At 40.4% G+C, this 22983-nt stretch overlaps 1 protein-coding gene across 1 annotated transcript; it reads right to left on the bottom strand.

Annotated features, from left to right (window-relative positions):
- Positions 1-1236: 1236 nt before the first annotated feature.
- On the bottom strand, positions 1237-19359 carry LOC134672194 (nose resistant to fluoxetine protein 6-like). Its single transcript, XM_063530095.1, has 13 exons — positions 19353-19359; positions 18832-18971; positions 17793-18117; positions 17058-17172; positions 16575-16659; positions 15423-15589; positions 8828-8906; positions 7850-7953; positions 6851-7024; positions 5202-5352; positions 4094-4280; positions 2670-2812; positions 1237-1759 (listed from the first exon to the last, which is right to left on the bottom strand). Exons 1-13 carry the CDS (start codon positions 19357-19359, stop codon positions 1571-1573), a joined length of 1866 nt encoding a protein of 621 aa, XP_063386165.1. The 3' UTR covers positions 1237-1570.
- Between the last annotated feature and the right edge of the window lie 3624 nt (positions 19360-22983).

The following is a 22983-nucleotide window of genomic DNA, read 5'->3' as shown; positions in this document are numbered from 1 at the left end:
ATCAACCTACTTGGTCTCTGAATAAAACAAATGAAATTTTGACTTTTTTTTAAATTAATTAACACTTATTTACCGTTCAAACTGTATATAAGTCCTGAAGTCCGCTGCAGCCAACACACACATAACAATATAAAAATTTTCATGGTCACTTTTTTTTTAGTTCTTCTTCATTCTATCGTTCACTAGATACTGTCAGATTCGTACTGAATACTGTATCAATATCTAAATAATTTGCATAATAGGATTTGGTTAAATCTTGGCTACAAGCATGATAACTATAAACCAAACGAGTTTATCGGACACAGTGTCGACACAGCTTAACTTAAACCTTATTAGGACGGGTTAAAGTTGAAGATTGTTTAGATAAGTCGCTGTTAATATACTAGTAATAAATGATTAAAATGATGATGGTTAGATCATAGCTGTATAAAGGGACCCGTCATTATGTTTAGAGACATCAGAAACGGAATTAAAGTTGGATTTTATCCACATGTGTGGCAAATATATGAGTGGTTTGGTTCGGACGCCTCGGCCTGGGGGCTGATTTTTTTTTTTTAATTCCGATCGCTCGATTTTGGCACTCGAAAATCGGTGGAAAACGGAGAAATGCTAATTTTTGAAATACGAGCGATAGAAATTGGGAATCCAGTGCCATTATTATTTGCTTAAATACTATAAACAATTCTATTAGTCTATTACGACTCTACGTTATAGGCATGCTATTTCGAAGCAAGGGGAATGAAAAAATAATACTCTTGACACATTTATTAAACATTACTTTAAGGTAGAAGGTAGGTAAAACTATTTACAACATGTAAAACAATGATCGATGACTTTATTAAGGATGACTCACGTTAGACCGGGCCGTGTCCGGGCCGGAGTTTCCGGAGCTTACTTTTCTATGACATGACGGGCGAGTCCATAGATAACGATGCGCCGGACGCTCCGGGTCGGACACGGCCCGGTCTAACGTGAGTCATCCTTTAATCGTCATATTCATATTCATTTTATTTGTATTAATCATACATTGAAAGTTTTATAATTAGGTATAGGTACATTAAACATCTAAGGGGCACTTGTACCATCCCACTAACCTGGGGTTAACCAGTTATACCTACTCCAGTACTACTGGGGATAACCGGTTAAACCTACTACCATGGTTATAAGTACAATTTCACACTGTTAACGGTTTAACCGGTTAACACCGGGTTAGTGGGATTATGCAAGTGGCTAAAAAATATTTATATACAATAAATTGTACCTACTAAACAGAAAACTAAAAATATCACTATATTTTTCTGATTATCAGAAAAAAAACTTATCTGACAAGTCTCAGAGTAAGGTAAAACTGTAAACCCTTTTGCCTGTACCTCACATTTCTAAAGCTTCAGGTGACAAGCAAAAGTCACTAATTACTAAAAAAATGTACTTAAACAAAAATCGACCTTCTTATAGTACTAAGATGGTTCACTATGGCTATGAACTTGTGGTAGAACTTAGTGACTTTTGCAAAGATGTAAATAAAGATGTTTGCAAAACCATCTATTTGCAAAGATGTTTGCAAAACCATCTATTTGTTGTTCATATTAAGCACAACATGCGCTGTCCCTAACGGTTCCGTCTCCTTGTCCTCTTTCTGATCCTTCGGCGCGGGATAGAAGCAGACCCTCACCAGCTGGTTGAAGGGAGCCTCGATCATCATCCAGCACGGGAACGCCACCACGAAGGTTGTCACCAGCAGACCGAAGTAAGTCAAGAGCTGGAAGTATTATAAGTTTTTAGTCAACAATTTGATTTTATCACTGGTCAAAAAAGCGCTGGTGGCCTAGCGGTAAGAGCGTGCGACTTTCAATCCGGAGGTCGCGGGTTCTAACCCCGGCTCGTATCAATACTCATTGATTGGGAACTTATGTACGAAATATCATTTGATATTTACCAGTTGCTTTTCGGTGAAGGAAAACATCGTAAGGAAACCGGACTAATCCCAATAAGACCTAGTTTCCCCTCTGGGTTGGAAGGTCAGATGGCAGTCGCTTTCGTAAAAACTAGTGCCTACGTCAAATCATGGGATTAGTGGTCAAGCGGACCACAGGTTCCCATGAGTCGTGGCAAAATGCCGGGATAACGCGAGGAAGAAGAATTTGATTTTATCACTGACTGTAATTTTCTTTCAACAGGCAACCAATACTCATCGAGACAATTTTAACAAAAACAAACACATTTAGGTGGCGTTGTTTTATCACAGAGTTCCTATGGCCACCTCCTGTGTTCATCATCAGGTCAGCTCGATGATACCATAATTCACAACAACCAATAGGGTGGTCCTTATTTCGTCGAAGCACAGACTACAACTTTAACCTCTAGCCGCCCAGAGACCTATAAAAAGGTCTCCTGTTCCATTCTAATTTGAACTTTGTGTTGACAAAATAAAATTTCATTTTGCTTGGCAAGGTTTGACGTGAGGGCGGCTAGAGGTTAAGTTATATATTTCTACGTAATGTAAATACCACTAAAATTCTAATGTCATTTTTATTCAGAATTTTTGAATACATTTTAGGGGTAAATTATACTCTGAGGTCGGTTAAAGGTGACATTCGAATGGCGACTGCATGCTGCATAACTGCTGCAGCATTGACGCAGCTGTGGACCTCTGCCTGAAGTTGACTTACAATTTGGAAGAAGTTGGAGTGCAGCAGAGATGTGTGGTTGGCCGCGCTATACCGTATCACGGACACGTGGACTAAGTAGGCGCAGTAGGACACGCGGCCGAACACAGCCCAGCCGCGCCATTCCAGCAGGCCACGGTACACCGCTGAAGCAAGGTGTTTAAATTGAATTATAAACAATAACACGCAGAGACATCTATGATCGATGCTATTAAGCTTAGAATAAATTTAAAAGTGAAAATAAGTTTTTGGCAAAGATTTCATTTTTGGTACATAAGCTTTTATCGCTAACTGTACTTTTTTTTACAGGCAACTAATACTCATCGAGACAATTCTAAGAACCCCAAACACAATTAGGTTTCGTTGTTTTATCACAGAGTTCCTATGGCCACCTCCGGTCTCCATCATCAGATCAGCTCAATGACACCATAATATTGCATTGTCACCCGACTTACATATGTATGCAAAATTTCAGCTCAATCGGAAACCGGGAAGTAGATCAAATTTAACTTGCAAGATTTGATTACAGACAACGGTCAGGTGAAAGTAAATAAAAGCTTGCAATAATACTGCCTTGGGTGAGGCCGTGAGTTCAAGGCTCAGATAGACAGTAATTTTTCCGCTTTTAAATTTATTCTAAGATGTTATAGTTTATGCGATTCTTAAGGATTGTTATTCGAAAAACCTGTCCCAAATAATGCCTCCGTATGGATTCCAGTGATACGAAACAATATTATGTGAAACTATCAGGTGCTCAACATGGTTTTCTTTGAAGAAAATTTTAATAGTTAACTGTCAAACACAACCTTCTTTAAAACTGGCGTCTTGAATAATGACTCACGTTAGACCGGGCGCTTTTTTATGGAGAGCACCACGCGTCATAGAATATAACATGTTGGACGCGTCGGCCCGGGCACGGCCCGGTCTAGCGTGAGTCATCCTTAAAGGTACCTATTTGATATCCTCTATACCGTGTACCAACAGCTAGTCGGTACCTAGGTACTACAGTACGAATCACGCAACGACAGTAATTTCGGCGACGTTGTTTCTGGTGACAAAGACTTCTAAGAAATTGTCATTCCAGTTGTTAGTCATTTGGCTTAAGATCATGCTTAACCTGAATTGGACGATCACTACTCAAACTTACAACTATCGAGCAACGAGCGTCAAGTTAGTTAACACTTTCCGGTTTTCTATCAAAATCTAGGTCATTCTACTACCATTCCCGTGGAATCTCATTCCCCTGTCCATGCCTATTGGGAATTTCCAAGAGATCCCGCTTAGCTGTTTTGGTTGTAGATGGAACCTGGCACGAGTTACACAGTCACCAAAAATGACATGCTAATAAAGCGGAATCTCTTGGGAATTTGCGAATAGGTATGGCCATGGGAATGATTTTTTGGAATGACCCAGGTTAAAATACTTACTTTCCAATTTGAAAATTGTGCCCAACGTCAGGATGAATCCAATAATTCCGAACAGGATCTTGACGATGGGCGCGTGCACGACGCGCACGGCCAGCGGGACCTGGATGCCGTCGATGTAGAAGACGCCCCCGCAGATGATGAGCAGGACCCCCGCGGGGAACGTGGACCAGTAGACGATGCGGTATTTCTAGAACAAGGCAAACTTCAACATAGACCACGATCCGCAGACAACATGCCAATCGTTAATGCTAGAGAACGAAACGCAACCGTCACTGTCACACTAAAGGATGACTCACGTTAGACCGGGCCATGTCCGGGCCGGAGCTCATGAAAGCATCACGTCATATCATAGAAAAGCAAGCCCTGGAAGCTTCGGCCCGGACACGGCCCGGTCTAACTTGAGTCATCCTTAATTTGGAAGAGTGATCATCATCATTTCAGCCATAAGACGTCCACTGCTGAACATAGGCTTCCCCCCCTAGGGGGGGTGAATGCCATAATCGCCACGCTTGGCAGGCGGGTTGGCGATCGTAGTCGAGTACACCGATTTGAGGGACGCTGCTGCCCGTCCACCGGTGGTCTTGGACGTGGTTTAAGGACATACCCGGGTCCGGGTAAGGGAGGAGTGATAGAGAGACACAAAGCGATTCGATGACGAAGCGCAAGCGATCGTCACTTTGGCTAAGCTGTCAGGTTCTCTGGAACTGTGTCGCAGGTACCTTATCATTATTAGACCGCGGTTTGGCTTCAGATGCAGTGGTGTTCCAATTCAAATAAGTTAAGAGACTCACTTATTTGTGCAATTGGTGTAATTTTATTGATGGCCAATGAATGAAAATTTGTAAGAGGGGTATTATTAACATAACGTTTTTATTTTTGATTTTGTTTTTGTCCGTTTTATGTAAACCTGTTTATGTGCAATACAGTGACATACATACATACATACATACATTATTGTGGTGGGGAGCACCACTTTTCAGCCTGGCAAACTATCTTTCACCGCCGCGAAAACAATTTATGACTTAAATACCTAGACAAAAAATACCCAGGCGTTTCGAAAAAAGTAGTTTTAGTTAACTAGATGGAAACGGTATACCTACCTACGTACCTGATATTTGGTGACGTCAAAGTTGGTATTCATCAGCTTGTAGACCCACATGCCGAGCGCCAGGCCCATGGCGTAGCAGACGATGTTGGTGTGGCCACGTTTGTATAGGTTGTTGAACGTAGGGTCTTCAACGAAATAGCGGCGAGCGACTCTGGAACATTTGAAGGGATGTTTACAAAAACAACATAACTGCTTAGCAGTGTTGGCCGAAAGTTAATGCAAATTGAAAATGCTGGCCATTAACCATTATAAATTGAATCGTAAACTGTAATCGTCCGTTACGGTTTAAGGTTCAATTTATAATGGTTAATGGCCAACATTTTCAATTCGCATTAACTTTCGGCCAACACTGCTGCTTAGAGCGGTTGACACTTTTTTAAGAACATTGTTAATCGTTTCAGGTGTCAACCAGTGTAGAGTTTCAGAGTCTGAAATTCAGACCCATTCACAATATCATCATCATCTTCATCTTCCTCGCGTTCTCCCGGCATTTTGTCACGACTCATGCATGGGAGCCTGGGGAACGTTTGAAGGCAACTAATCCCAAAAATTGACGTAGGCACTAGTTTTTGCGAAAGCGACTGCCATCTGACCTTCCAATCCAGAGGGTAAACTAGGCCTTATTGGGATTAGTCAGGTTTCCTCAGGATGTTTTCCTTTACCGAAAAGCGACTGGTAAATATCAAATGAAATACAAATGAACTCATTGGTCCGAGCAGGGGTTCGAACCCGCGACCTCCAGATTGAAAGTCGCACGCTCTTACCGCTAGGCCACCAGCGCTCTTCAGCTCATCAACCATATCATCTTACAAAGAAACCGCAACCAAATAACACTAGACCTTACTCAGTGTTGTGTTCCTGCCGGTGAGTAAGATTGCCAGAGCTCAACGAGGGTGCGGAGTGTTATGGCTCCTCTACACGATGGGCCAACGCCGGACACAGCCATGCGGTAGAATGAGACAGCAATATCACTTGCTCCCCTCTAACGCATAAATGCGTCCCTTGGAGTGGCCGGCGTTGGCCCATCGTGTAGAGGACCCATTAATAGGGTCGCCAACACCTTTTGGGCCAGTTGCATCATTCACTAACCCGGGGTAAACCGATTAAACCTGGAGTTACCATGGTTACCAGTACAATTTGACACTGGGTTAGTGCAAGTGCCGCTTAGTGACTTTCCGCTGTTTTAATGTTGAAAATGAACACACAGTCATATACATCATCATCATCATCATCATCATCATCATCATCTTCATCATCTCAGCCATAAGACGTCCACTGCTGAACATAGGCCTCCCCCTTATACAATTACAGTCATACACAATAATTATACACATTGTATTGTGGTTTATAATATACAATAAAATTATAGTTAAACATGCAAGACTTTGAATTTTTCCTTGTGAAAGATTTCGCAATCTTGGAATCTTTCGGACCTCTGTGTTTTAAGTGATTACAAGCCATTACCAACAGTTTAACACTGACATATTCGCTAGCGTGAGAATAATTTAATTACTTTCTATGCATCTCGCTCATACTGACATAATATATTAGTGTGAGCGAGATGTAGGTATAGAAAGTCACGCAGACATAAGCGAATATGTCAGTTTGACATAAATAAGGCAGTCGTGGTAAGGGTAAAGGAAGCTTACTCAGGCGCAAGTATAAGTATAGGACTCAGATTTTGGAAGTATGTCTGGGCCGCGGGCGTGACAACACCCACTGCGAACGTCACGGCAATGGCGATCTTCCTGGCGCGCCAACTTCGCAGGCCGCAGAAGAGGAGGAGGCCAAGAATGGTTAGTTGGAAATCGGCTGCCAGGTACCTGAAATAAAAGGTTTCCATGCTAACATAAATTAGATTAATAACCATTTTACACATATCGATCTAATCCCACAGTAAACATAGTAGGTACCTAAGGTTTGTGTTACGGGTACTAGTTGTATATAAATAATTATATACGTAGAAAACATACATAACTCAGGACTCAGGAACAAATATTTGTGATAAATACACAAATAAATGCCCTTGCCAGAATTCAAACCAGGGACCTCCTAGGCATGGTCACTGCTGACTAGGCCAGGAGACCGTCAAAATACGAGGTTTAGAGTGTTTCGACTTCGACGCTTCGGGCGGGATTAGGACTCGTAACCTTTTGTACCAACGGAAGCTTGTTAAGGGGCCCACTGATTAACAGTCCGCCGGACGGTATCGGCCTGTCAGTTAGAACAAAATTTTGACAGTTCCGAACAACTGACAGGCCGATGCCGTCCGGCGGACTGTTAATCAGTGGGCCTCATTAGACTGGTGCGAATAGTTCCTTAAAGTACCTAATTTGCTTTGTTTACACGATTCAGGGACGCAAGTCCCTAGACCTATTCACAAGCTACTTACATGCTTTTCGTGCAAGCAACAATTTTTTTATGTCTTCAAACTTTACCTGATAGCCATCTTGCGCCTCAGAAACTTTCGCGCGGGCCACCGTCGTTTTTTGCGCCGAGGAACGGTGTCTGGTTGCTGCTGTTAGGAACAGTTCCCCCCTCAATGAATGCTGAACCCCTGGAGCCTAGCTCCCACGGGCCGGACATTGGGCACTCCCTTTGGGCGTCGCGGGCCGGGGTTTGGAAGCTCCTAGGTTAGATTTACTGACCACGTGTGTGACATGCATTGCGAGTAGTCCACGTAGTCGTTCAAGTACAGCAAGTGGTAGTACCAGTCCCGACGGCAAGCATCCACTTCCACGCCTACAGCTGTCTGAAAAAGTATGCAACGTTCGATTCTAGATAGGGTTTAAAGAGCGTCCGCTAGACGGCGTGGGCGCACGCACGCGGCCGCGGCAGTGTTGGCCGAAACGTTAATGCAATTGAAAATTATTGACCAGTAACCGTCCGTTGCCGTTCAATTTGTAATGGTTAATGGTCAATTGCAATTAACGTTCGGCCAACACTGGGCCGCGGGTGCCATTGTAGCAGTGGAGAGACACTCCTGACTTCGGGCAAACTCGGCTCCGTTCGGCTCAGCAATGCTCAGAGCAATTGTTAGGGTTGACAAAGCTTGACGTTCCTTTGCGTGCTTGACCACAGATAAGATAATGACTTGAATTTTGACAACCCTAAATAGTCGAAAGGGATAGTGCCATAAGTGAGAGGGATATCATGATTCGACCCTGAATCGCTGTCAAACTTCGGTTTTGTAGGAAGTGTCCTTTCTGTACGGTAGTACTACAACTTACTCTGTGATTGTAGGTAAAATCAGTCGCACGCGTCCGCGCCAGTAAGCGTTGCTTATACTATTTTTAAGGTTCCGTATCCAAAGGGTAAAAACGGGACCCTATTACAAAGACTACTCTGTCCGCCGTCTGTCCGTCTGTCTGTCACCAGGTTGTATCTCTTGAACCGACACTAGACAGTTGAAATTTTCACAGATGATGTATTTCTGTTGCCGCCATAACAACAAATATTAAAAAGTGCGGAATTCTCGGTGGGCGAGTCCGACTCGCAATTGTCCGGTTTTGTTTCGTTAGTCCGCTCATCCGCTCCATGCAACATGGATGACGTCAGTTGAATTGAAGGGTTAGAATGCAAAGTACTAAGATGACACGAAGACATGTAAGGTACCACTGACGTACCTGCCACATGGGGCCGTTCCCGAAACGTCTCATCCAAGTAGCTACCACGGCTAGCACTGCAGCGTAGGGTGGGGTCAATCTGAAATAAAAGAAAAAAAAAACTGTAAAAGTTGTATTGAAAATCGGACTGAATGAAAAATGCAGTGCTGGCATAAATTCGAGTAACGTGCAATAAGAACCTTCTACTGTAGGTACTTATGGTGCTACTTTACTGCCCCAATGTGGTAATTATAGCACAATACGTGCATATGTCGAAATTTTAAAGGGCCATATGTACTGTAAAACGTTGTACAATACACGTGCGAATAGGTAATTCGCAACTCGTGTCGATTTTAAAGACTCCCTTCGGTTGTGTTTCAATTTATCGGCCACTCCTTGCGAATTTCCTTCTTTTCGCACGTGTATCGTAATGTACTATATTAACAACTTGTTACGGTTTTGATCGTCTTGGTGATTGCGCACACCAATCAAATTGTCCAAATGTCCGATCTTTAACGTCGTATCAAAATAATATTAAGAAATTTGGATGCCGCCCGAGTTCTATTAAGGTGCAAATATGATTATGATGGAGATTTTGTTAAATGTATCTCTGCTTTTTACCTTGTTATGTGTGACAATTATAATATGTTTTGTGGTTCTGTGCAATGAAGTTACTAATTTAAGGTCAATGTGGCTAATTCCGTCATAGGGGCTAATCCGTCCACTAGCTTTTTTCTCGAACAACGAACAACATTGATAATTTCGTCGACAAAACAGCGATTGCTTTTAGTTTCAGCAATCTAAAGCAGCGGCTCGTGAACCTGTCACTTGCAACCCGAGAGCCTCCTTGGCTATTTTGTTTGTGATAGTGACAAACGACAATGTCTCATAAAGTCATAACATAAATATTAACAAAGTACGGCCCGCGTCACCTCCGTTAACTACTATGTGGTCCTTGGCTGCTAAAAGGTTGCCGACCGCTGCGTGAGTAAAGCAAATGTTTTTTTTTCTACGATTGAAAATCAAAGAAATATACGCTCGTGGACGGAATAGGCCCTATTAAGATAATAAAAATACTTAAGATAAGTAATAAAAATAAATAGCCTAGTTATAAAACTGGACAGTTTATTTATTTATTCAACTGATTCTTATTTTGATTTTAAAAGGTCGCGTCATGGTAATAGAAATAGTTTGATTTAAAACCGCCGTGTCATGGAATCTTGCAAAATTTAATGGCGGCATGTTGGGTGGCATGAATAATTTTTATTTTTATTGGAAAAAGGTAAACAGGTAAATTATAAGTATGAATCAAATTATTTTTCCTGTTATATCCTCCTAAGGCCCAGCCATACAAATGAAAAACCCTAAATTTGCCATTGAAATCTGAACCTATAGTGTAGGAACTAAAGTTGATTTTGCGTTGTTGGAAAATTTTACGAAACAAAGCTAAAGCGACTCTGTTCCAATTGAATAGGGTTTAAATTTCATCGAACTGAAGAGGTACTATAGGTAGGACCTTAGGCCTTAGGAGGATAGGTAGTTTAATTCGTGTATTTATGCTCTGACAAACTCTAATTTGACAAAAATGTAGCTTGAAAACCTTACCAAATAATTTAAAGAATAAATCGCCAAACGTGAATTATGCGTCGTTGAAGAGTTCCGTTCTGATCATCATCAGCAGTTCCACTTCGTCATATGTCACTTTTATGAATGTAAAATTAATTTGTTGGTGAAATTACAAAAATCACTACCTATATGTATGTCTTTTAAAGGGGCCTACTGATTAACAGTCCGCCGGACAGTCGGCCTGTCATTTAGAACAAAATTTTAACAGTTCCGAACAACTGACAGGCCGATACCGTCCGGCGGACTGTTAATCAGTGGGCCCCTTAATATTTGACGATGTCCCTCGCTTTCTCAAATAGGTAAAAATACACTGTAGATGTTTACATCTTGATTAATAATAAAATAAAAAGTAAAGTCGACGTGACGTCACAATACGTAATTATAGGTTTTTAGGTAGGTCATGAAACTTGTCCAACTTGTTATTCGAACAACTTAGGCATTAGATACTCGTAATGGGCATTTTAGATTTTATGAATGTGTTGAAATGTATTTATTTTTGTATTTTTTGGATTCAAAATTGAATTATGAATTATATATTTACATAAATATTATACTGTTGAATAAATAATAATACTCGTATCATTAATAACTAGTAAGACACGGTTTATGACCTATAAGGTAAACGTGCTGGTGCTCAAAGCGGTCCCAGTACAAGTCATATTGAAACTTAAGTCATTGTCAATAGAGGTGACAGCAAGGTGTCATCTATTGGGCATTAGCATTTCGAGCACTAGTACGTTTACCTTAATTCTTTTTTAGCATTAGGGTAAAAAATCTTGACGTGTATTTTTATTGAATTAAAAACACTTGATAAATAAGTCACAGCAAATATTTATGTGACAATTATGTAGCATATATTATGATCAATTACAGGCTTTTGGTTTCATAAGTAATATTTTCTAAAAGTAATTTTCAATAAAAAGGCAGTCCACGTTAACTTTGCACCAACTGGGCAGTATGAATGCATAAATATCCCTAAATATAGTAAATATAAGCTCCATACTTAACGCAGCACTTGGCATGAAAACTTTGAGTGTCCTAACCCCAACCCAAACCAAACCCAAAGGTTGTCTGGAAGCGATCGCTTTTTAGCGATAAGACCACCTGTTGTTTACCTTTGCTTGTATATCTGTTTTCTTTTGTATTGTCTTCTTTTATTGAGGTGTGCAATAAAGAGTAATTGTATTGTATTGTGGTCCGACCTTTTTTTGCCGTGACTCTCAATCAAAAAAACACACATACATATCTCACACATGAAGGCCGTAATATTTCTGTTACCTCAAATATTTGCAACGCGCTTGTTACTAGAGTCATGTTTGTTCCGATTCTACTAAAAACTAAAACACAACTAAGTATTTACACAGAAAAAGGTAAATCAATTAGCGGTGTGTATTCTTTTAAATACACATTGTGATTCTATTTAGCTAATTTAAATAAATAGGTGATTCATGTTACTCCGAGTACCGGTTCTAGTAAAGGGCGCTGATCCATCTAATATTACCTCAATGTTTATTCATGTTTATCCACGTGTGTGGCACATCACATATCGTAGAGTAACCGGCCAATTCGAACGTCCAAGTATATCAGAATGACATCTAACTTATCTAACTGATGTCATTCAGGGCCCGATTCTGAATTTGAAATAGACATCTATTATATATCTTTTAGACATCACCAAGATACGATAACGATTTATGATAGGTTTAAAATCTAACCTGTCAAATTTGACATTTGCGCGATTCTGGAGATACTCTTGAACGATTTCCACAGGATATGACTTAGAGATCCAATTCGCATCTAATAGATATCTTACTCTATCTAACGTAAAAGTGACATTGGTTGCCCGAATTGCGCTGCAAAAGAGAACTAGTTGATATCTAAACTATAACGTATCTAGAATGGATCTAGTACGTGTCGTCTCTTGTGAATATCTTGAAGTTCGAATACGGCAGTCAGTTATCGTGCATTCGCTCGTTCTTGTCCGTACATGTGTTGGCGCGGGCGAGACGCACGATTACACACGACTCACTTTTTCTTTAGTATTTATATGACATCTATGAGCCACCTCACCCTAGATTCTTTTGAGCGTCGGCATCTAGTCAAATTAGTGTTGTGTTCCTGCCGGTGAGTGAGGTTGCCAGAGCCCAACGAGGGTCGGCAACGCGCATGTTCTTCTGGAGTTGCAGGCGTCCATAGGCTACGGCGACTGCTTCCCATCAGGCGGGCCGATGCTTGTTTGTCACCAACGTAGTTTATAAAAAGTCAGCGCTATGAAATATGGCGTCACTGCGCGGTTGCGCCAACGATACGTCGAGCAGTAGGCGTACGGCTCGGCCACATTGAGCGACTTTCCACGGCGGCAGGGATAACCATATGTTGGAGCAAGACACAGAGATCGGACCTTTCGTTCCCACCTAAAGTCCCCAATCCGCATTGGGCTAGCGTGGGGACTATAGCCCAAGCCCTCTCGCGCGTGAGAGGAGGCCTGTACTCAGCAGTGGGACGTATATAGGCTGAAATGATGATGATGATGTTCCCACCTATGTCGCTGCCGCCATCGCCAGTCACGTAATGTTGTGGCCGAGCCGACCGAGTTGACTATTAGACGCCGACGCCCTAGTACAGTCATTATATCCAAAAAACCGACCCTACCCGTGAATAATTAGTTCTTGGATTTTTTTGGGAGTTTAAATTCAATAATTTTTAAGAAAAAAAAACCGACTTCTATGGGGCCCGGTGAAAGATTATGGTAGATGGTGCACTATGTAGAAAAGGAGGTAAAACGAGTACTTTCTAGTAGCATTTCGTTTCCGTAAGGGTCGTAGTTCTAGCCTAACCTAACCCACTTCTCTGATAGCAGTTCGGTTCTGTGAGGATCGCAGTTCGAACCTAATCAAACCCACTTTTCTAGTAGCATTTCGTTTCTGTAAGACTCGCAGTTCTAACCAAACCTAACCCACTTTTGTTCGGTTCTGTGAGGATCGCAGTTCAAACCTAACCTAACCCACTTAACGGCGCATGCGGTGCGGTGTACGGGAGTTTGAGCGGGAGGGGTTTGGCATCATCATACCCACATTTTATGGTAGGTAATCATAGTGGTTTATTTAGTTTAGGTATCATAGTGGTTTTCCGGGTCAAGGTCCGGGTCTCTGAGTCAGAGTCCGGGTCCGAGTCCCGGTCCGAGTCCGGATCCGAGTCCGGGTCCGAGTCCGGGTCCGAGTCCGGGTCCGAGTCCGGATCCGAGTCCGGGTCCGAGTCCGGGTCCGAGTCCGAGTCCGGGTCCGAACCGGATCCGGGTATGAGTCCGGGTCCCAGTCCAAGTCAAAACCGAAATTCGAAATCACCAAACATGTACTATGCGTCGTTGAAGAGTTCTGTTCTGATCATCATCAGCAGTTCCACTTCATCAAATGCGACAGTTTTTAATGTAAATGCTTGATTTTATGATGAAAATACAAAAAATTCTATACGTATGCCTTTAAGATTTGAGGAGTTCCCTCGATTCCTTATGGATCCCAACATCAGAACTCGAGCTTGACAGAAATGTGGCTTAAAAACTAAACTTGCTTAACAAACATAACGAAGAGGACAAATCGCCAAACGTGAACTATGCGTCGTTGAAGAGTTCCGTTCTGATCATCATCAGCAGTTCCACTTCATCAAATGCGACAGTTTTTAATGAAAATGCTTGATTTTCTGATGAAAATACAAAAATCTCTATACGCATGCCTTTAAAATTTGAGGAGTTCCCTCGATTTCTCATGGATCCCATCATCAGAACTCGAGCTTGACAGAAATGTGGCTTAAAAACTAAACTTGCTTAACAAACATAACGAAGAGGACAAATCGCCAAACGTGAACTATGCGTCGTTGAAGAGTTCTCTTCTGATCATCATCAGCAGTTCCACTTCATCAAATGCGACAGTTTTTAATGTAAATGCTTGATTTTATGATGAAAATACAAAAAATTCTATACGTATGCCTTTAAGATTTGAGGAGTTCCCTCGATTCCTTATGGATCCCATCATCAGAACTCGAGCTTGACAGAAATGTGGCTTAAAAACTAAACTTGCTTAACAAACATAACGAAGAGGACAAATCGCCAAACGTGAACTATGCGTCGTTGAAGAGTTCCGTTCTGATCATCATCAGCAGTTCCACTTCATCAAATGCGAGAGTTTTTAATGAAAATGCTTGATTTTCTGATGTAAATACAAAAATCTCTATACGCATGCCTTTAAGATTTGAAGAGTTCCCTCGATTCCTCATGGATCCCATCATCAGAACTCGAGCTTGACAAAAATGTGGCTTAAAAACTTAACTTGCTTAACAAACATAACGAAGAGGACAAATCGCCAAACGTGAACTATGCGTCGTTGAAGAGTTCCGTTCTGATCATCATCAGCAGTTCCACTTCATCATATGTCACTTTTTTGGATGTATATGCTTGATTTGTTGATAAAAACCCAAAAATCACTATATGTATGCCTTTAAGATTTGAGGAGTTCCCTCGATTCCTCATGGATCCCATCATCAGAACTGGGTTTTGACAAAAACGGGACCAATCTGTATGCATATACATTCAATCAAAAAAAGAATTTTCAAAATCGGTCCAGTAATGACGGAGATATGGAGTAACAAACATAAAAAAAATAAAAAAAAATAAAAAATAAAAAAAAAAAAACATACAACCGAATTGATAACCTCCTCCTTTGGGATTTGGAAGTCGGTTAAAAAGTAGACTGAATCAGGCTCTTGCGTATATTTCAAACAAACGGTTCTTCTTGAATAACTCGGCCATTTTTGATTTTACAGTAAAACAGTGAGGACAAAAACTGTAGGAAATTTGATTCTGACCCCCCCGAGGGACCTACGAAAAAAAATCCAAGAACTAATTATTCACAGGTCAAAATCTATAATGAATGAACTACGCGGGAAACGCTAGTGTGGGGTGACTTTATGTCAGTCAGATTGAAATTTGTGATCTTACCTCATCCACCTCAACATGGTCCACTTAGGGAACTTGATCCACGTCAGTTTAACCTTCTCCTCCACCACCAGCAGGTTGAAAGCGAGCAAGAAGCCCGAGGTCATGAAGAAACTCTGCACGATCAGGTTCCCGTTGTGGAATATGTGGTATAGTGGATTGTAGTACGTCTGCAAATGGAGAAATAAGTTTGATCAGCTTTGAGAACTAGTGAAAATACTAGCTTTTGCCAGCGACTTAATTAATTAATGGCAATAATTTTGAGCATGATATGCTTAATTGCTTACACCAAATAACAGGCCATTAATTCATTAATTTTCTCATTTCCACAATGTCTAATACTCAATTTTGCAACTCGCTGTAAGTGCTGTAAAGGCTTGCAACGTTTATAACCTTTTTGATCAGTGACTGGCTAGTCACTTTATTTGAATATAGAATCTGATCTCGCTGCAGATGGAACGGGGTGCAGATGTTCGCTGCAGATGGAACCAGTATTCCTAAAGACGCAGTCATAAAGGCTAGCCGCTTATTATTTTAATTTAGCTAAAATATAGGAAAAGAATAAATGTACAGAAGATCATCGAAGTGTGTTTGAATGTCATCCACATAGTTAGTGCTAGTGCTAGTTCGTGTCCCTTTACATGGTGGAGGTGCGGGGTAGCTTAAGACGAAACAGGGGCTGAGTTTTAAATATATTAGGTAAGTATACCCATCTCGCTAACGGAAGTGGCTCCTAAAACTAGTGCAATAAGGACATAGCGAAAAATCCTGCGTGAAAATCTCAAAAATCGAGGTTTCGTACTCGACGGTTTCCTTCTCCAAAACTTAACCAATCCTAACCAAACTTGGAAATCTAAATGATTATGAAATTGTCTGTGTCGGACCGTTTTGCTATTTTGGCTAATTGATATCAGTTTTGAATACTACGCTTCTCCTAGCGGCATTTTTGAAGGGCTCTAGCGCCTTAAAAAACAAAAATATTCAAAAAAGCAAAACGGTCCGACACAGATATTGACAATATTAATCTGTGTTGAAAAAATGCTCTAGCATCAAAACCCACGGAGGAAGCAGTCGAGTACGTTTGTATGGAGAAATGACCACTCCTGTTGGCTCTTCAATACACGGGACCATAAGGGCAGTATAGTATTTTCTTACCAATTCTATGAAATGTGTGTTATTTGAGGTAATGAGTGCCGCCATCGGCGAGTGTCCCATCACTACAAGGAACGTCGTGAATGATCTGAAAAAAAGTAGTAAACAAATAATAGCACATTATTCTTATTTCATAACTGAGGTGATTGAGTTGTGTAATAAAAAGTACCTATTCTTTTCTTTTGGAACTTCACATACATACTGACAATGCAATATTATGGTACCATCGAGCTGATCTGATGATGAGCACTGGTGGTCATGGGAAGTCTGTGGTAAAATGCAACCTAATTGTGTTGAGATTTATTAGAATTGTCTCGATGAGTATTACTTGCTTGTTGAACGATAAGAAGAAGAAGAAGAAAAAAAAATATTCAGGTCGCTTACAATATTGCTTAAATCTATTATTAAAATGTACAGTCAGCGATAATAGCTTGAATCGCATGAAATAAAATTGATGACAAAAGAAGATGAAGTTATTAGACTCACTTGACACCGTTAAACATCTTGAGCCGCCGTAGCCGCGGCTCCGGGCCTTCCCCCGACGGTGAAGACAGACGTTTCCAGTTGCGTTTCACCGAAAAACATAGCAGGACTCTTCCAACTGTCAAATGAAAGCCTCAATCAATTTAAATCGGGATCAGATTTGAACTTTAAAATGACGACGACATTCTAACATACTACTTACTGGATTTAAATGATTCATTGTCCGTGGATACCGTTAGTTATTTTTACTTCTTTACACTCTTGGAGTTTTTCTGTAATGACCTAAATAATGACAATTCTAACTAATACACCGATTCAAATTCAAATGTTACCGTTCATTAACGGGTCATTTACTTACCTAAATAAAAACCATAAGATTTTGATGCTGCCGCACTAAGCATAAGAACAGCAAAGCAGGCCACTGACGAGCCTTCCAAATTGATGCTGTTACAATGGATTCATCCAAATGGACGGCATCCTAGTATTAAACATTGTACTTTTTTGACAGTCATGGACCGATTTTGGATTGCAGCCACGCTATTTGGACTGTTGGAAGGCTCGTCAGTGGCCACCTCATATTTTGAAATATCTTTCAATCGTTGAACATATCGTATAAGTAGGTATGAGGTATACAATTGAATTACATTTCAAAATGAGTTACAGTTCTTATGCTTCGTGTGTACACATTTAAACAAAGGTATTCTAGATCTAATAATGGAACAAATTGTTATAAAAATGATTTACCTACAGACTTCTCCGGGACAAAACAGAAATCGTAAAGACTCCCAAGAAGATTTAGAGCAAGGATCGCAATTAAAACTGTAGCTACAATGATGTCCCCGGTGTCTATGGGGATGGTTTCCCCGAACTCGGTGCAGTAGACCTGGTCTTCCACCAGCCGCGCTTGGAGCTGGTGGGTCTGCTGGAGCGAGGAGTTGATGCAGGCCTCGAGGGTCTCGTGGACTGTGTGGTTGCCGAGGTACTGCCGACATGTCTTCGTCACGCAGATGCCCCAATGGATTAAATTGTGGTCGTAATGTGTGATGTTGTTTGCTGAATATTCCTGAAACAGCATACAGGAGGATAAGAAAAGCCCTCAATATGGTTAAGGTTCAAAGGTTACTAACAACTATCCAAGTAGGCACCCGGGTATGTCCTTAAACTACGTCCAGGACCCGGGTAAGTCCTTAAACCACGTCCAAGACCACCGGTGGACGGGCAGCAGCGTCCCTCAAATTCGGTGTACTCGACTGCGATCGCTAACCAGCCTGCCAAGCGTGGCGATTATGGCATTCACCCCCCAAAAAAGGGGGAGGCCTATGTTCAGCAGTGGACGTCATATGGCTGAGATGATGGTGATGATGATCCAAGTAGGTATCTTTTGTCTTTTAAAAACTATCCAAGTATCTGTTGTGTTTTATTTAACTGTCTATTCCAGGCCGTGTTTTATATACGGCCCCGACACTATCATGAGTAATGACATGACTTGTCATGACATTCCCGCGTTTGGTCCAGTCCGGTCATGACATTCTTAAATCTCCCCACACACTTCCACGCCGGCGCTCATAAGTCGTGAGTGCGTGGGGTCACTTAATCATCGTCGAAATGTCGGTCCACATTACCAAGGACCTGGCAGGTAAGGTAAGGTTTCCGGATGAAAGAAGCGCCTTTTGGATGAGACTAGCCCAAGACCGGGATAAATGTCGTACACGAAGAGAGGCCTATGCTCAGCAGTGGGTGACTGAAAACTAAAATGATGATGATGGTAGTGTCATACTTGTATGATATGAAGCAGTTCGCTACTGGCGTTGGCAGTCAGCCTGGCGGTGACGTAGCAGTAGCGGTCACCTGGCGCGCGCAGGCACGGGTAGAACTCGTCCAACTTGAACAATGGCGGCAGACGATCATACTCCGTTTCTGAAACGAAAGGTAATAACTATAAGAACTCAAAATCAAAAAAATCAAAATCAAAATAGTCTTTACCATCGTAAAGACTATAATTAGGTAGATAGTACTAGCTATGTATGCACAGCAATGTTAAAGGTAAATAGCTAGTACTACCTACCTATACGTATATACGAGTATGCGTCTGCTGAAGACCTATTCGCAGACACATCATCATATCAGCCTTTTATCGCCCACTGCTGAGCATAGGCCTCTCTTCGAGTACGCCACTTATCCCGGTCCCGAGCCAACCTCATCGAGAAGTGACCCGCAATCTTCCGAATGTCGTCCACCCAACGAGCCAACGGACGCCAGACACTCCTTTCGTCTCTAAGCGGCCACATTTTGGCCCACCTGTCATGCCATCACTCTGCCTGGCAACATGTCCCGCCCAGCTCCATTTAAGTTTGGTAATGACGTATTCGACGTCTTGCACCTTGGTGACAAATATATTATTTTATGTGATAGTCAGCAAACAAGGTGACTAGCTGCCTGATGGGAAGCGATCACCGTTGCCCCTAGACATAAGTCAAATCGGAGGAGCCTCGCTGCCCTATTCGAACTAAAGCCGACCATTGACTACAGTCCGCCGGACGATATCGGCCGGTCAGTTGTTCGGAACTGTCTAATTTTTGTTCTAACTGACAGGCCGATATCGTCCGGCGGCTTGTTTAGTCAGTGGTCGACTTGAGACGTCAATTAATAGATCTAGAAACGTTATGGTTTAGATGTGTCAGTGTCAAAAGTGACGTTTTTGTTTGGAGAATCGTCACATTGACATATCTAATCCATATCGTTTCTAGATCTATTAACTGACGTATCTTAAAGTTCGAATCGGGCCGTCGTTCTCGAGAGCGGCTATGATATGAGTCCATTCCATACTTGATTTACGATGGAAAACAATTATGCACTACATCTGTCTGTAGTATACATGTTGTGGCATTTTTTTGTGCTTAAAATTTGAAGTATTTCGTACATGGTGTAATATTTTTTTTGTACAGGATTCATCCCTCTATTACGCAACTTAGGTATACCTACATCAAAATGCTGGAATAATTTTTACATAGGTGCTTGGTCTTGACGAAAAATTCCAAATTTCTTGTGGTTATAGTGATGAAAGTCGCTAGGGACCTCATACTATAATATGGTCACTGTGACAAGGTACCTTAAAATGGGGTGAGTTGGGTGAAATTTGACTTTCAAACCTCGACAAAATTTTATTTTTACATGTGAAAACTGAATGGTGTATATAATAAGTGGTTAGGACGTTTGTATTTTAGTTTGTATTTTATTTTGGATAGTTCCATTTCCTAACTTTGACGATAAATAGGAAAACCCACCTCACCCCGTAGTGCCTCGTATTTGGGGTGAGAGGGTTTTTCATACAAAGGTGATTTTGGAAGATTGTTGGATCGATTTTTTTTATTATGCGTATTACTATAGCCCCATTTTATATTGGAATACATTATTTTTGTAGCAGTAGCCTTAAAATCCCCTCTCACCCCCCTCTCAAACCTTCTCTCCCCATTCATAATCCAACTCTCCCCGCGAAACCTACTCACCCCGTTTTACGGTACGTGTACGATAAATGTATTGTTACTGAGTTACTGTACAAGGTATGCCTTGACCGTATAAGCTTTAAAATGTGTACAGCAAGATGCAAAATTGCATGGACAGTATGGACACATTATGAATAATTTTGTCCATATAATAGGCATTAAATTTAGCGGCTAAAATTATAACGAAAAAAACATATTTAATTACCATTCAAATAGTAAATAACTCCCGCTGCATGCTGCAGGATGCACGTCACAAAAAGCACTATTAAAATTTTCATGTTCACTAGCCAGTTCTATAATACGAGTATTACATTTTTTTTATAATAATTATCACTATATTTATGCGTTTTTTTATTATATATTTATCACTATTTACAGGTTGGCTAAAAATAACTGCATTCCCGTTGCCAGGGAGGTTTTGGGATTATACTGAGCAACTTTTACTATGGGACAAATACCGAAATCGTGAAAAAAAATTTTTTAGCTGATTCATACATTTTGGTTGGTCCAATTTCTAAAGGGAGGGTAAATTTTTTTTCGTGATCTCGGGGTTGGTCTCATAGTAAAAGTTGCTCAGTATAATCCTAAAACCTCCCTGGCAGCGGGAATGCAGTATTTTTTTTTGCCACCGAGTATAATGTGGATATTTTATTGTGCATACATTTAATTGCATACCACCGCACCGCGCGTAAACTTGAATGGTTTAGAAGTGACGAGATTCAAGCGCGGTGCTAATGAGCAAAACTATGGTGGAACCGGCAAGCATGACCCGTTTTGAATGCGTATGGTTTTTTGCTGATAACAATAAAATATAATTACATCAATTACTAGTTTAAAATAAAAGGACATTTTAAGCAAGGCATAATAGACGTAGACCAAGAAAAGTCTGCAACGATTTTGATAGCATACGCAGTGCAAGTGTTATTTAAATTAATATAAGTTTGACGTTTAAAATAACACTTCCAATATGTGTGCTATCAAAATCATTGCAGACTTATCTTGATCTAACTTTAAGAACCTAATAAAATATTAAAAATATATTAAATAATGTGTCGGTGAAAACACTTAAAATAACATTTGATATAACCTCGTTTTAAATGTCAACGAATAGTTTTTTTTTTATCAAAAAAATACGAAACACTATACTGCTGGATAGTGCTGATATAAGTAGGTATGAAGTAGTAAAATATGTACTTGTACCTATATATAATAGGTTTAGATTTATAATAGTTAATAACAGTTGTTAATTATCTACCTTTACAACAGTGTCATAATAATTGCCTGTGATAAAATACAACAAGTATTTTCTGCTTAAGAACATGCAACCTACCTGCATTCGTTTTCCTTGTAATTATCTCAACCTACCTATTCGTGGTCACATTTTATTTTTAAAAATAAATAATGATTTTAGGATGTTTTTCAAACCGACTACAACATAACCTATGGTAACTTATGTTACCTTATATCTAATCCTGAGACATTATCCGAACCTTGATTTTAATATAATAAAACAGTTACTAACCGAATAAATAACCAATTTTAATGTCAAACAAATAAATAAAAAATATATTGTCAACAAATAACATACATATACATATATACATACTAACGTAAATATAGGTAGTTAAATTATATATTTTGTACTAACACTGGGTTCTATGCCTGAAATAAATAATTTCAATTCAATTCAATTCAAATATCATGCTAGCCTCCAATGCCAAAATTGTGGTAGGTTGCCAAGGCTTACAACCAGTTTTTTCTTCATACAAAAAATACCGGTATTATTACGTTCTTTTTCGTTTATTGGTTTATTATTTCATTTTTGATGGGTCAATTTAATAATAAGTCGTTACCTAAATACATGATTCAGTCCTATGGAAAAAGCATAAAATTATTTAAAACATATTGGGCTATGTTGGGATTAAAAAAACCGGTTCCGAGCCCTGGTATTTGCTACGTTTCTAATTCTATCGAATAAATGTTATTAGAATACATTAATAACCATAATTACCTCCAAAGTCCAAATTTCTGATAGTAAAATATAATGTAATAATATAGGTATATATTTAAGAGGTAATCCCCGTAAACCAGTTCACAGATAAACTATAAAGGTGCCCACTGATTAACAGTCCGCAGGACGGTATCGGCCTGTCAGTTAGAACAAAATTTTGATAGTTCCGAACCACTGGCCGATACCATCCGGCGGACTGTTAATCAGTGGGCCCCTTAACATTTTATTTCACTGAAGACTAGGCAGTATGGCCTTTGGTCTTAGGCTGTCCAGAAAAGACGAATAAAAAAAAAATTGTTTATCCATTTGGTGTTCCTGTTCCGTCACATTAAAATTCGCATTTAAGAGGGAGCTAACAAAAAGTGCAGGATTTATTTTGATATTTTAATTAAGGGCAAATTGCCTACAAAAATTG

This window comes from Cydia fagiglandana, chromosome 16 (assembly GCF_963556715.1).
Source record: "Cydia fagiglandana chromosome 16, ilCydFagi1.1, whole genome shotgun sequence".
Lineage (NCBI taxonomy): Eukaryota > Metazoa > Arthropoda > Insecta > Lepidoptera > Tortricidae > Cydia > Cydia fagiglandana.
Note: the sequence above shows the minus strand (reverse complement) of the source record. Positions and strands in the feature narration are given on the sequence as shown.